This window comes from Papio anubis, chromosome 19 (genome assembly GCF_008728515.1).
Source record: "Papio anubis isolate 15944 chromosome 19, Panubis1.0, whole genome shotgun sequence".
NCBI classification, from domain to species: domain Eukaryota; kingdom Metazoa; phylum Chordata; class Mammalia; order Primates; family Cercopithecidae; genus Papio; species Papio anubis.
The window spans coordinates 51,586,877-51,600,450 of NC_044994.1; the positions used below are offsets into that span (position 1 = coordinate 51,586,877).

The 13,574-nt window shown below is 43.6% G+C and overlaps 1 protein-coding gene across 2 annotated transcripts in view; it reads left to right on the forward strand.

Annotated features, from left to right (window-relative positions):
* Positions 1 to 1,746, forward strand: part of LOC101009409 (O-acyltransferase like protein) — a 76,994-nt gene extending 75,248 nt beyond the window's left edge. For both annotated transcript variants that reach the window (XM_009192818.3, XM_003914422.4), the window contains 2 exons: positions 810 to 952; positions 1,306 to 1,746. In XM_009192818.3, coding sequence (XP_009191082.2) covers positions 810 to 952; positions 1,306 to 1,428 — 266 coding nt within the window. In that variant the 3' untranslated portion in view covers positions 1,429 to 1,746. The remainder of the gene's footprint in view (positions 1 to 809; positions 953 to 1,305) is intronic.
* The last annotated feature ends 11,828 nt before the right edge of the window (positions 1,747 to 13,574 follow it).

A 13,574-nucleotide genomic window follows, 5' to 3' on the forward strand; every position in this document is an offset into this window, starting at 1 on the left:
GAAGGAGAATCTGTCCCATCCCCTCTCCTAGCCTCTGGTAGCTGCTGGCAAGCCTTGGCATTCCTTGGCTCGTGGACTCTTCACTCCAGTCTCTGTCTTCGTCATCACATGGTTCTCTTCCTTGCATCTCTCCTCTGCTTTTGTGACTCCTTTTCTGTCTCTTATAAGGACATTTGTCACTGGGTTTAGGGTCTACCCTAATCCAGGATGATTTCATCTCTGGTTCCTTATCTTAATGACATCTGCAAAGACCCTTATTCCAAATAAGGTTAGCAATAAGTCCTATTCAGAAAGGAAGTTATCATCATATCTAATTTTAATTAAGTTAAATAGCCACAAGTGGCTAGGGGCTATTGCCTGGGACAACACAGTTCTAGAATATATACCAAGTTACAGAATATTTGTCCTGAAAGGCACCTAAAGGGTGATCAAATGCAAGGCTCTCACTGACAGATGAAGAGTTGGAGGCCTGGCAATGTTAAATGCCTTATCCCAAGGCCCTCCTGTGGCTACATCTTGATCCAGAACCCAGGTGAGTATGAGGAATGTATACCTTGTTTTATATATGGAATGTTTTATGCTCAGGGGCTGAAACCATGTATCTCTCTTGTGTTATCATCATTCTTGCAATGGAAAGGTGGTTTTTGGTTTGGTACATTGTCTTAAAATTATGACGCATAAAGACTTTCTTAGGAAAAGTTCACAGACTTAGGTGCAGAATGCAACGGGAGCATCAACGGGACAACGGGGCATCTTCACCAGCCCAGAGACAGGCTGTGGCTTCATGCATCAGTGCTTGTTCCCTCCAGGTCTGGTGAACCATGTGCTTTCTTGGGACATCTGGAGTTTCCTGTCCAGCATCAGTTATGCTTGCTACTTGGTGCATCCGATTCTGATCATCCTTTACAATGGCCTTCAGGAAACACTGATTCACTACACTGACGCAAACATGGTGAGTTAGCACGCAAGCACGCGCTCCTAGTTCTGTTATGGTATGTTATGGTACCATAGCTTGTTCTCTTCTTGAGCAACAAGGCAACCTATTTGCTTTTATGGAAGGCTTTGTTTTTTATGGAAGGCTTTTTTTTTTTTAAAGAGCTTCATTGTTCTTTGCTTTATTTGTGGGAGAAAGAGGGAGGGCTTCAGCACAGGATAATATCTTTTATTTTATTTATTTTATTTTTAATATGTAGCACTGATTGTCCTACAGATACATTTCATAGAGCTAGGATGGTACACTTTAGATCTGAACACAATAGGAATCCCAGAGTAAAACTGTATTCACCCTGCCCACTTTGTCTCCAGTTCTATCTTTTCTCTGGACACTGTGTGCTGACCTTCGTCACTGGGCTGGCCCTGACGCTGTTCATTGAGAAACCATGTGAGGAACTGAAGCAGTGCCTGCTGGGCCACGAATGTTCTGGTTAAAACACAAAAGAATGGATGGACCTTATTGGTAATGATGAGCAAAGATGAGGTGGCCTTGTTTATGCAATGAATGCTTGCGTTCCTAAGAAGGGGTGTGAATCTCATTTTGTGAAAGTTTAATATATACATGTTCTTTGTATTTAATATGTGAAAGAGTTCTTAGTGCTTATGATGTTCTATAATTTTTTAGTAGCACAATAATAAACTTTTGTTGTACCATTTTAGCAAAAAAAAAAACTGGATTTCTTTTTGGTTTAATCTGTATTTGATTGTCTATATTATCACAGGAAATGATTAAATATGAATTTTTTTTTTTGAGATGGAGTTTTGCTTTTTCTTTGTTGCCCAGGCTGGAGTGCAGTGGAGCGATCTCGGCTCACTGCAACCTCCGCCTCCCGGAATTCAGGCGATTCTCCTGCCTCAGCCTTCCTGAGTAGCTGGGATTACAGGCATGCGCCACCACGCCCGGCTAATTTTGTATTTTTAGTAGAGACGGGGTTTCTCCATCTTGGTCAAGCTGATCTCGAACTTTAGACCTCAGATGATCTGCCCACCTCGGCCTCCCAAAGTGCTGGGATTACAGGCATGAGCCACTGCGCCCGGCCCTAAATATAAATTTAATGTAATTTGGGTTATGAAGCTCATTTGGGTTATGCTCTTCACTTTTCTCTGTAAAATCACAGTATGTACTTTCCCAGGACATAACTGTCAATATGTTATTATGGCATCTTTGCAGACTTGTAACTTTATCGTAGAACCTCAGTGGTGTGACCCGCTAGCATGCATACTTCATGGGTCTGTCATTATAGGGCCTTTCAAATATCACCTATTCTTCACCATAGTCCCTGTTTTGGACTGAATTGTATCCCCTCCCGCAAAAGATCTGTTGAAGTCCTAACTCCCAGTGCCTCAGAATGTGGTGTTATTTGGAGCTAGGGTCTTTACAGAGGTAATGAAGTCCAATGAAGTCACTGGGGATGGAGACTCTAATCCAATATGACTGGTGTCCTTATACTAATCAGAAGTTTGGTCACGGAGACAGGCATGCACACAGGGAAGACGATGTGAAGACCCAGGGAGAAGACAGTCACATGCAAACCCAGGAACACCAAGGCAAACCCCAGACGCCGGGGGAGGTAGGGACAGAGTCTGCCCTGGAGCCGCCCGAGACAGCACGGCCCCATGGGACACCTCGATTTTGGATTTCTGGCCTCCAGAACTGTGAGATAATTTATGTCTGTTGTTTCAAGCCACCCAGTTTTTGGTACTTTGTCACAGCAGCCCTAGATAGATGGATATCCCTATGCACCAAGATAAGGCCCCAACAAAAACTAACAGAGAAGGAAGAGACCTCAGCCTGTGGCTTCTAGCCCAACCCCCTCAATTTCCAGCGATGAGACCTAGAGATTAGGAGAGACTCACAAGGCCAAATAGAGAAGCTGGGATCCCGGTTCTCAGGTGTGTGTTTTTTCTAGGTGTATAATTTCACATTAGCTGTCTACACTTATGGATTAATTAAGTCCATTCCATCACTTATAATAAAGTTCTTTGTTTACTTAATCATTAAAGTATTAACAACCACAGGCTACAGGGTCCTCGTTAGCGTGGGACGCGCCACATCAGGGGATGCTCTTTGCTGTCTAGTGCGTTTTGCAAAGATGACCGAAGTGGGTGGGGAGGGGAGGGCTGAACGTTTCAAACACTGTGATGGCCATGGACAGCTAACCTTGGCTTTGCCAGCCAGCCACAGGGGACAAGCCTTATCTCCCTGAGGTCTGATCCCTCTGCTGCGGAAGCCAGCCTGGGGGAGTGGGGCGCCAACGCTCAACAGACATGCCGTAAGAAAGCAGCCAAATTGGCTTTTCAGTGAACGCCGAAGTTCATCGAGTTCCTCGGGAGCCCCCTGGTGGCTGCTTTGGCACCTGAACCGTCTCACTTCATTAGGCCTCCGAGGAGCTGTTGAGGACCAGTGGCACTTTCAGGGTAACACTGCCACACGGGTGGACTCCAGTGGGAAATGACTCACCTGCCAACATCGTTCTGCAGCCAAATTGCCAAATGCTTCCAGTGATGAGACCAGAAATCTGGGACCCGTGGAAGTAGCTAGCTGATGACTGGCACAACATTGGAAAGACTTTTTTATAAGGGAAAAAACCCAAACCTCCCACTGTTGTAATTTTATATAACATAAGGTAGGGTTAGAGAAATCCAGTTTTGTTCTGGGCTTGTTTCAATCTAGAATTCCCTCGAAGTTTCAGATTTATAGATAGTGTGTACCTTATTTGGATCCTGAAACAAATTGTAAAAATTATGATGTTTATAAGACTGGAAATTTAAATACTGATTAGGTATTTGATGATATTAAGGACTGATTGCACTTTTTATGTAATAATGATATTATAGTATATATTACTACATATATATGCATACATTTATATCCCTTATCTTTTAGTTGCATACTAAAATATTTATGAACAAAATGATATACAATCTGATATTTGCCTCAAAACAATATTGGGAGGACCTGGCATAGATGAAATAAGACTGGCCATTTGGTTAATGTTTGAAGCTGGGTGGTGGATCCATGGAACCTCATTATACTTTTTCTCTATTTTCATTTTTATTTTTTTAGAGACAGCATCTTGCTCTGTTGCCCAGGCTGGGGTGCAGTGCAATATCACACTGCAGCCTCAAACTCCTGGGCTCAAGTGATCCTCCTGCCTCAGCCTCTCAAGTAGCTGGGACTATAGGTGAGTGCGGACATACCCAGCTAATTTTTTTTTTTTTTTGAGACAAGGTCTGGCTCTGTCGCCTAGGCTGGAGTGCTGGAGTGTAGTGGCATGATCACAGCTCACTGCAACCTCTGTGTCCAGACTCAAGCAATCCTCCTGCCTCAGCCTCCCAAGTAGCTAGGATTACAGGCATGTGCCACCATGCCTGGCTGATTTTTGTATTTTTTGTGGAGATGGGGTTTCATCATGTAGCTCAGGCTGGTCTTGAACTCCTGGGCTCAAGCAATCCACCCACCTCAGCCTCCCAAAGTGCTAGGATTACAGGTTGTGAGCCACCATACCTGACCTCCCAGCTAATTTTTTAAAGTTCTTTGTAGAGATGGGGTCTTACTATGTTGCCTAGGCTGGTCTCCAACTCCTGGCCTCAAGGGATTCTTCTGCCTCGGCCTCCCAAATTGCTAGGATTACAGGCATGAGCCACCATGCCCAGCCTTCTACTTTTGTATATGTTTGAAAATCATATAATAATAAAGAGAAAACAAATTTATAGAAAGAGCAGTTTCAGAGTATAGTTGATGGGTACCTCCTCTAAGTCTTCTAGATTCTGAAATCCATGTTTTATACCCATGTATCAACTGTGGATAAAAATAGGTCACATTAACTGTAAACAATCACCACAGCAGATTGAAAGGAACTTCAACCCTCCTTACTTTCCTCCAGACTCATTTTGGGGGATTTCAGAGACATCTTGCTTGTCTTGTGAACACCTGAATTCTGCTCTTTCCTTGTTCTGGATCTGGCTCCCTTCAGAGCTGCCCCTACCCTTGCTCTGCTCTCAGAGCTACCCAGAGCTGCAGGTAGAGGCGGTGGGGGTGGGGGTGGGGTGGGGGTGCTTCCAGCACCTGCTGACATCCCCACTCCACTCTCAAAGCTTGTCACCACGTGGGCTGGGACAGCCACCTGCCCAGACCATGTTGTCCATTCAGTGCACAAATGTCCTCCACAAATGCCACAAGCAGGTAAGTCCCTTCTGCTTCCACTTGGGCTATCTATACTTTCTCATTCAGGCTTTGAAGCAGTACACGGGGTGCTCGTCACGTTTTCATGGAAACTGCTCTTATAATTTTCACTCATTCCAATATAGGTTCATCTCCCTTGGATGCAGTATGAGTCTGTGGGCGCCAAGATGGAGGGTGACTGGATGGAGTGACAATTGCTTTCCTTCTGCATTTGTCCTTTTCATCACTATGTCTCTAGTTCTTTGCACTATGACTGGTACACAGTGGGTGTTATTAGTTGACACTAATGTTGGAAATGACCCCTTCTTTCTTTAGATGATTTCTTTTCCAGGAGGCTTCTCGTACAGTTGGGCAGGCTCCTCTCAATCAGGTCTCAGAGATGCTCAATTTTACAAGAATCATACCCTCAAACCGCCCAATTAGTCCCCCTTCTGAGGCAGGAGAATAGGGTCTGGAGTCAGGGAACTTAAGGCCAATTCACGCTGACTTCCTAGAACTAAATCAAAAGGAAAATCCCAATTTTCCACATCTAAGCAACAAAAGGATCAGCGGCTAGTCCCTTTGCAAAGCACCCCCACCTGCCATTTTCTGTGTGGCAGATGGAAAATTGAAAGTATCTCTGATTGGTTGCTTTCCACAACCAATTAGATGCTTGCATAGGGTGTAACCTTTGTAACTTCACTTCAGCCTCTGATTGGTTGCTTTCCACAACCAATCAGACTGATTGTGTGCCATTGGTTGATTTACATAGGGTGCATACCAAGTAACCAATGGGAAACCTTTAGAACAGGTATTTAAACCCCAGAAAATTCTGTAAAGGGACTTTTGAGGCCCTATGCCCAGGCCACTCCCACCTTGGGGCGTCTACTTTCGCTTTCAATAAATTGCTGCTTTTGTTGCTTCATTCTTTCCTTGCTTTGTGCATTTTGTTCAATTCTTTGTTCAAAACACCAAGAACCTGGACACTCTGCACTGGTAACACTTCTAGTGAAGCTCAAAGTTGAGAGGCCCCAGGGCCTTTGAAAGGATGAGAAACCTTTAGAACTTTAGTCCCTAGACCCCAAGTGGGATTTAAATCAACACTGTGTACATGCTGAGAGGTGGCCACTTTTGGTGGCCTACTCACATTTGCACCCCTTCCTCTTTCACTACACAAACCCTGATGTTGTTCTCTTATCAATGTGCCCACACCAAGGGAAATCATGGTATTTGGTAGAAACCAATAATGTTCCTCCTCTTTTTCTTTCCCTGTGATTGGTGCAGGTTTGGTCATGTGACCCAGCTCTGACCAATGACACACAAGGAGAAGTGCCCTGGGGACTTCTGGGAAAGATGGGGATGGCTGAAGTGGGGGTGGCATCATGGAGAAAGTCCTTGTCCTTACCACCTTCAGCCTTGTCACACTTCTAGATCTGTAAATGTGAAGAAGGACAAGGCTGATGCCCAGAGGCTGACAGAGCAGGATCTCTAGGCTGAGGGAAGCCAGGAGGATGGGGATTCTAAGCTCAGATCAGAAGAGATCAGAGGACTGAGAGCTGTGTGAATACCGCATCCTGGAGGCTGCCCGATCCCCGCCAGACAGGCCTTGACCCTCCACGCAGAAGGTTGGAAACTGCTTCTTTGGGGATTCTGACTGGCCCAAGATGAAATCCCTAAAAATATTGACATTAAAGGCTCTTCCAGAAAAGTCTCAGCCTGATCCCCTCCCGTGAAGCTCACACCATGGGCTTAGAGTAGGGTGATCGACCCAGCCTGGCTTGCCTGGAACTTTTTTGGTTTTAGTGCTGAAACTCCCACGTTCTGGGACACCCCTCAGTGTTGGTCACCCTGACTCAAAGCTTCCATTCAGCTTCTAAGTCCCTCATCCTTAATCATGAGCACAACCAGGGTTACCACAAACCTGAGAAAAGCCTTTGATATCTGGAAGGGGCAAGACTAAAAGGAATCCACAGAAAATGGAATTTCGAGACAGGAGATTATGCAGAGAGAAGAAAACTTAATGAAACTATCACTATCCTTGTAGAGGTAAGAGAAGATCTTGCCCCAGTAAAATAGAAACAGGATGTTAAGACAGAGAAGTGATTCTTCTTTCTTTCACTCATTTGGTTATTGACTCAGTCATTCATTCAATAACCAAATATTTCTGACAGCTACTTATTATAAGAACGTCAAGAATATTAATATGAATGTCAGAAATCCTCTTCTGTTCCGGCACCCAGAGCAGGGAGAATGAGCTGAAGTTGCATTTTGCTCTTGTTTAAGAAAGGGGTAAAGTGCTGGGTATTTCAGCAGATTCTGTGATATAAATGCATTTATTATTATTAATTCAAATGTTGATCGAATTTTTAAAATGTATTGATTATACCTAGGAATGCATTGATATATGCTTCCAAGTAACAACCCAATTTTATATAGTATTTCCTTTTTGTTAGGTAAGAAACTTAAAATAATTAATGTCTAATTCTGCATCTTTTGTTCCTACCATTATTAGCAGATATTTTTTCATGTTTATTTTTTCATTAATGTATAATTTTCATACAATAAAATTCACCTTTTAAGAAGTGTACATGTCTGTGAGGTTTGACAAACGAATACAGTTGTATAACCACCACCATAAGCAGGATATAGAACAGTTTCATCACTCCTGAAGATTCCTGGGGCCCCTTTGTAGTCAACCCCTACCCCCATCCCTGGCCCTTGGCAACCACCTATCTGTTTTCAATCCCCTATAGTTTTGCCTTTTCTAGATGTATTTATTTTAAAATGTTTAATTTAAAAAACTAAACATTTCAAACAAGTCTAGAGAATGAAACAATTCATACCCCACATATCCACAATCCCAATTAAACACAGGTTAACATTTTGCCATTTTTCCTTCAGATGTACTTCTTTTTGTTTGGTTAAAAAATAAAACATTGTAAACTCAATTGTAGACCTCCCTGCATCCCATTTACTTCCTCCCTTTTATCCAAGTTTCACCCTTTTTTTTAAAACCAATATGCATGTGTCTATAAATGGTATACTCTCTGTTTTTAAGCTTTATATAATTGGCTCCATACTGTAGTATCCTTTAAAATATGATTTTCCCATTACACATACAGTCCATTAATTTTTAATGCTAATGATATCCTATCGTGTGCACGTGTATCTTAAATGTTCATCCATTCCCCAATTGGTAGATACTTGGTTTGTTTCATTTTTCACTATTACAAACATTATTGTAAACACCCTTTGATGGTGTTTCCTTGTGGAGATGTGTTAGTTTTTTAGGGTGTTTGTTGGGGAGAGTAATGGCAGAGTCAATCTTACCTGATAATGCTAGACAGTTTTCTAAAGTGATGTTTACCAATTTGTGCCTCTACTAGTGGTGTATGGGAGCAGATACTATCACTTCAGTGCCCGCTCCCCAATACTTGGTATTATCAACTTGTTCATTTACTGCCTCTGATGAGTGTAAGGTAGGATGTGATCATTTCAGTTTGCATTTCCTGTCTACTCATGGGGTTGACCAGTTTCCAAGTGTATTGTCCATTCAGAGTTTCCTCTTCACAGACTGCCTACCATATCCTTTGCCCATTTTTTTATTGGATGTTTTTCTTTTTGTTATTGATTCTGAGACATCCCTTATTGATAAGGTTTGGCTGTGTCCCCACCCAAATCTCTTCTTGAATTGTAGTTCATGGGAAAGACCCAGTGGGAGGTAATTTAATCATGGGGGCAGTTACCTTCATGCTATTCTCGTGATAGTGAGTGAGATCTCACGAGATCTGATGGTTTTATAAGGGACTTTCCCCTTTTTTGCTTGGCACTTCTCCTTCCTGCCATGATATGAAGAAAGATGTGTTTGCTTCCCCTTCTGCCATGATTGTAAGTTTCCCAAGGTCCTCCCAGCCATGTGGAACTGTGAATCAATTAAACCTCTTTTCTTTATAAATTACTCAGTCTTTGGCAGTCCTTTATAGCAGTGCGAGAAGGAACTAATACAATTGTGTATTCTGAACATTAACCTTTCATCGATTATTTGTATTGTAAATATTTTCTCCTCTGTGGCAACTTCATATATGATGTTTTTCATATGAAAGTTTTACAGTTTAATGTAGGCAAAATTATCAATCCTTTCTTTTTGGTTTTGTCCTTTTTTGGGTCTTGTCCATGAAATCCATAGAAATATTCTTTTATATTTTTTCTATTGGGGAAAAAGGCTCCAGTGAAAATTCCTGATGTCGTGCTGTGGTCCTTCGAGTTCTCTGTTAAGTGAATTTGTAAGGTTAAAGCAGTTCTCAATGTGGAGGTGGGAGAAGGGGAGGCTTTTTTCCCTCCCTAGGGGAGAATTGGCAATGTCCAAGGGACATGTTTTATTGTTCTTTAGTGGGTAGACACCATAGGCCATGGAGACTACTAAACATCCTACAGTGCAGAGGGTAGTGCACCCCCCCAACTCCTTGCAAAAAAATATCCAATAAAAAATGTCAATAGTGCCCAAGTTGAGAAACCCTGGGTTAGAGAATGATGGTGATGATTGGATCGCTGAGTCCACACCAGCCAGGAACACTCAGGTGTGAAGGGCTGTCAGCTCTTAGATAAGTAACACTGGGCCATCCTGTGTTAAACTTGGCAAACATACCCTGGCCAAGACAGACGAGTCTATTGGAGGAAACTTGACCGAGTGTGCCAAACAGTCTAATATTTGCTCTAATCACAATAGGAGGAGGAAGTGCTGTCAGTGCTTTTTAATCAGACCTCATTTCCATGCTAATGACCCCTACCATGAATGATTTGTATTACGCGCTATTTCCAGGGGCACACACCATATTTTCTAGTCCCTAACAAATTATCAGCTAATTTCCGTGTTTATTAAAAACTTCATGCCGTCTTTACTGATGTAGGGCAAAAGTGTGTTTCTGTTTCCTCCTTTGTAAAAAGATAAAACGTGGCCAGATTAGAGCCTGTTGGTCTGTACAGGCTGGTGGCAACAGAATCACCCGAAGAGCTTTTTAAAGATCTGGGTTCCCAGGATCTACTCCTGGAGATTTCCAGATTGGAGTGGGGCTTAGGAATCCGTACTCATTTTTTCAAAACTTTCAAAAGGATTTCAATGAGCCACAGGCCTCAATGAGTGACAGGATTTGTTCTACATCACAGTCTCCATTGATGACATTCACATGCAAATAGCAACTTCTCCAAGACATGCACAGTCTTTGGCCCAAAGTCAGCTTTCTTATGCCCAAAGGGCTTCCCTAATAGCCTCCCTTTGGGAGCCATAGTCATTCTTTCAAGCAGTTAGGTACCCTTTGGCCAAAGATGTCTTCCATTATGGGTTCATCCAGGAGCTTGGGGCACTTGCTCTCTGACAGCAACCTCCATTCATTAAATGGACTCAGGCCAGTACCAGCACTCACTCATTCCTTTGTATGTTCAAGAAATACTTATTTGTTCCTGCTGTGGGCCAGTTATTGAGCTAAGCAGTAGGCATACAATGTAGAGAAACACAGGTGCAATTTCTGCTCCCTTTGACCTTATAGTGTGTGCCCTGTGTGAGGGTCATGACGATCACACCAAAAATACCTAATTTCAACTTAGGTGAGAACTATGAAAGCCTGACTCTAACTAGGAGGCCTAGTGGAATTTCTGAGAAGTTAGCCCTAAATTGAGATTTGTAAAACAGTAATACCTAGTATTTATTGAGGGCTCATTATATGCCAGGTACCATCCTAAGCACTTTACAGAAACCAAGGCATTTATTCCTAATAGAGCACTCACATAAGCACTATTATCATCCTCATCTACACGTGGAGAAACTGAGGCACAGAGATACGTCATGGGTGCAAGGCCACACAGCCAGGTGGGGGCACCAGGATATAAATCCAAGCAGTTCGAATCCAGAGCCCATATGCTCAGCCGCCATGTCCTGATGGGTTAGCCAGGCGGGGGGTTTTATGAGCAATTCTTTCCAGAAGTTTGACTGTGAAAAGCAGGAGAGAGATTGCTGGAAGCTGCAGTGTGATGTGGGCTTGGAAGATGGGAAAGACTTAGGGCGTTTGCACTGCTTGAGGATTCTGTGAGGTATTTTGTGTTTCCTCAATGCTTGAAGGAAGATGAGGACTAAGGAAGCTTAAGAGAGGGCCTCACAACCAGACCCAGGGGACCCAGCGCTCCTCCAAATGTGCTGCTTTTTCCCCATTGTCACACAGTCTCCCTGTATCTCCCCAGGAAGCCCCCTTGTTCCCTCTGGTTATGCAAACATGTTCAGGATGTTCATGGATCTGGACCAGAGACAACAGAGGACACTTACAGAGACTGGCCCTCTGTGGTTTTCAGATCCACACTGGGAATGGGGTGGACTTGTGGACAGTGAGCTGGTGATGTCTTCCTCTGGTATCAGATGAGGCTCACAGCCTCATAAAAGCTTCTGAGACGTGTAGAGACTCCTTCTTGGGAAATGTCTTGTTTTACAGAGAATGAACCTGAGACCAATGGGCTTCAAGTAAATCAGCAAATCTGGTCTTGTTGGACACAACAAATCAGTATCCAGAACCCAACAGAACCCAAGTCCCATGAGAGATTTTCTTTAACTCTAAACAAATCCCCTACTACAGTCTCTGGGCTAGAAGGGCAGTCACTCTCCTCGATATCCTTTTATAAAACCCCTGCAAGAAACAGGGGAAGTCTGTTCAGGTTTTAGATACCCTACACTTCAGTGCTTACTAGATTGGGAGTTTGGAGAAACACTATCTAGCTGTTAATTACATTTTAGAAGTTCAAACTACTGTGCTCCATTGTGGTCTGACATGTAGACATTTTGTTGGTGAAGCTAAGCATGCCCAGCTGCAGAAATTGGACTTTTCAGTTGTTACTTGGTATGAATAAAGTAAGCAGGTTGTGATGACTATGATGATGAGGATAAAGGGGTTGGGAGGGTGGAGGCTTAGGTGAACATCAGCAGGACTCTGCTGAGGGGAAGTGGCATGGTGGGAACAGAGGAGCCAGGGCAGATGGGAATGCCATTGTCTGTGTTTGCCTGAAAGGCTGCAGAGAACCACAGGACAGGCTGAGACTGGAGGGAACAGTAGGACGCTTTCTCCACGCTGGAAATGGTTCTGCAGTGGGGAGCTTCTCTGGCCCCAGATTGTGCCTTCCCAGCTGGCAGTCTAGGAGTTGCATCCCTTTTAGGAGTTTTCAATCTCAACCCCTCCTCAGTGAGGAGTGGACTGATAAACCCATGATCTTCAGCTTTCTGTTCTCCAGCTGTCAGCCTTCTTCATCATGACGACTTCTGGCAGGGTGAAGAAGGAAGACCCAACCCACTCCATTCTTGGAAGGGAAGATTTCTTACATGAATGCCAAGGCTACACTGAACTGGCATACGGTTCTTCTGCAGAGTTTTATGAGGTTTAAGGCTCCATCTTGCAGGTATGGGGGCTACGGCCACTAAAAAGAGATGGTTCCTGGGGCCAGACACTAGGGAAGAGGAAGTCTTTGGCCTAGAAAACTGAACTAAGAGGGCAGGCTGTGGATAGTTGAGAGAGACAGAGAGAGAATCAAAAAGATAACTACTTTCTTTTTGTTCAAGATTAGATTGTTACAAAATTTAGTGAAGACAAGGATTACTTGGGGATTTTGATAAAAATCCATTTTCTGACTCCTACATACTAACAAACATAAGTAAGCGATTCTGATGCCTACACTTCAAGAAACACTGACATTGACATTAAGGGCCTGGATGTCCCAAAATATGCTCTTAGAGGTAGAGGATATGAAAACAGTACCATCGTGTGGAGCAGAACGTGGAGAAGGGAGCCATGAGGATGAGGATGCTGCTAAGGTCAGATACTTCCATGGGCGGTGCCTGCTCCAGGGCAAAAAAAGCAACAAAAGTTGCTGCCTGCCTTGCTTCTGTCTCTTTATCCAGCCAGCCTGTGCTTGCTCAGCGGGATTATCAGCAAGGTGGCATGCTGGCTGCATGGGGAGAGGCTGGCTCACAGCCAAAGAATCACGCTCACCCTGCTTACCTGAGTAGTAAGAGCCTTATGTGTGGAGCTCCTCCATGACAGTAACGAGGGATACAATGATTGCCACATTTGGGGCTTATGTGTGGAGCTCTTCTATGACAGTAACGAGGAACACAGTTATTGCCACACTTGGGGCTTATGTGTGGAGCTCTTCCATGACAGTAACGAGGGACACAATGATTGCCACACTCGGGGCTTATTCTGAGAAGGCCTTCCATACAACTTTCCCCAGGCCTTCTCAAGAATTCCTCCAGTCTCACTTCTTCCAAGCTGTTAGTCATCTAGCTAAATGGTTAGCTGCTGCCTGGGAATTAAGGAAGATCTATATATTTGGCCATCTCTTCTTCCAGGAATTCAAAATTCTACCCATTACAAGGATTTCTCTG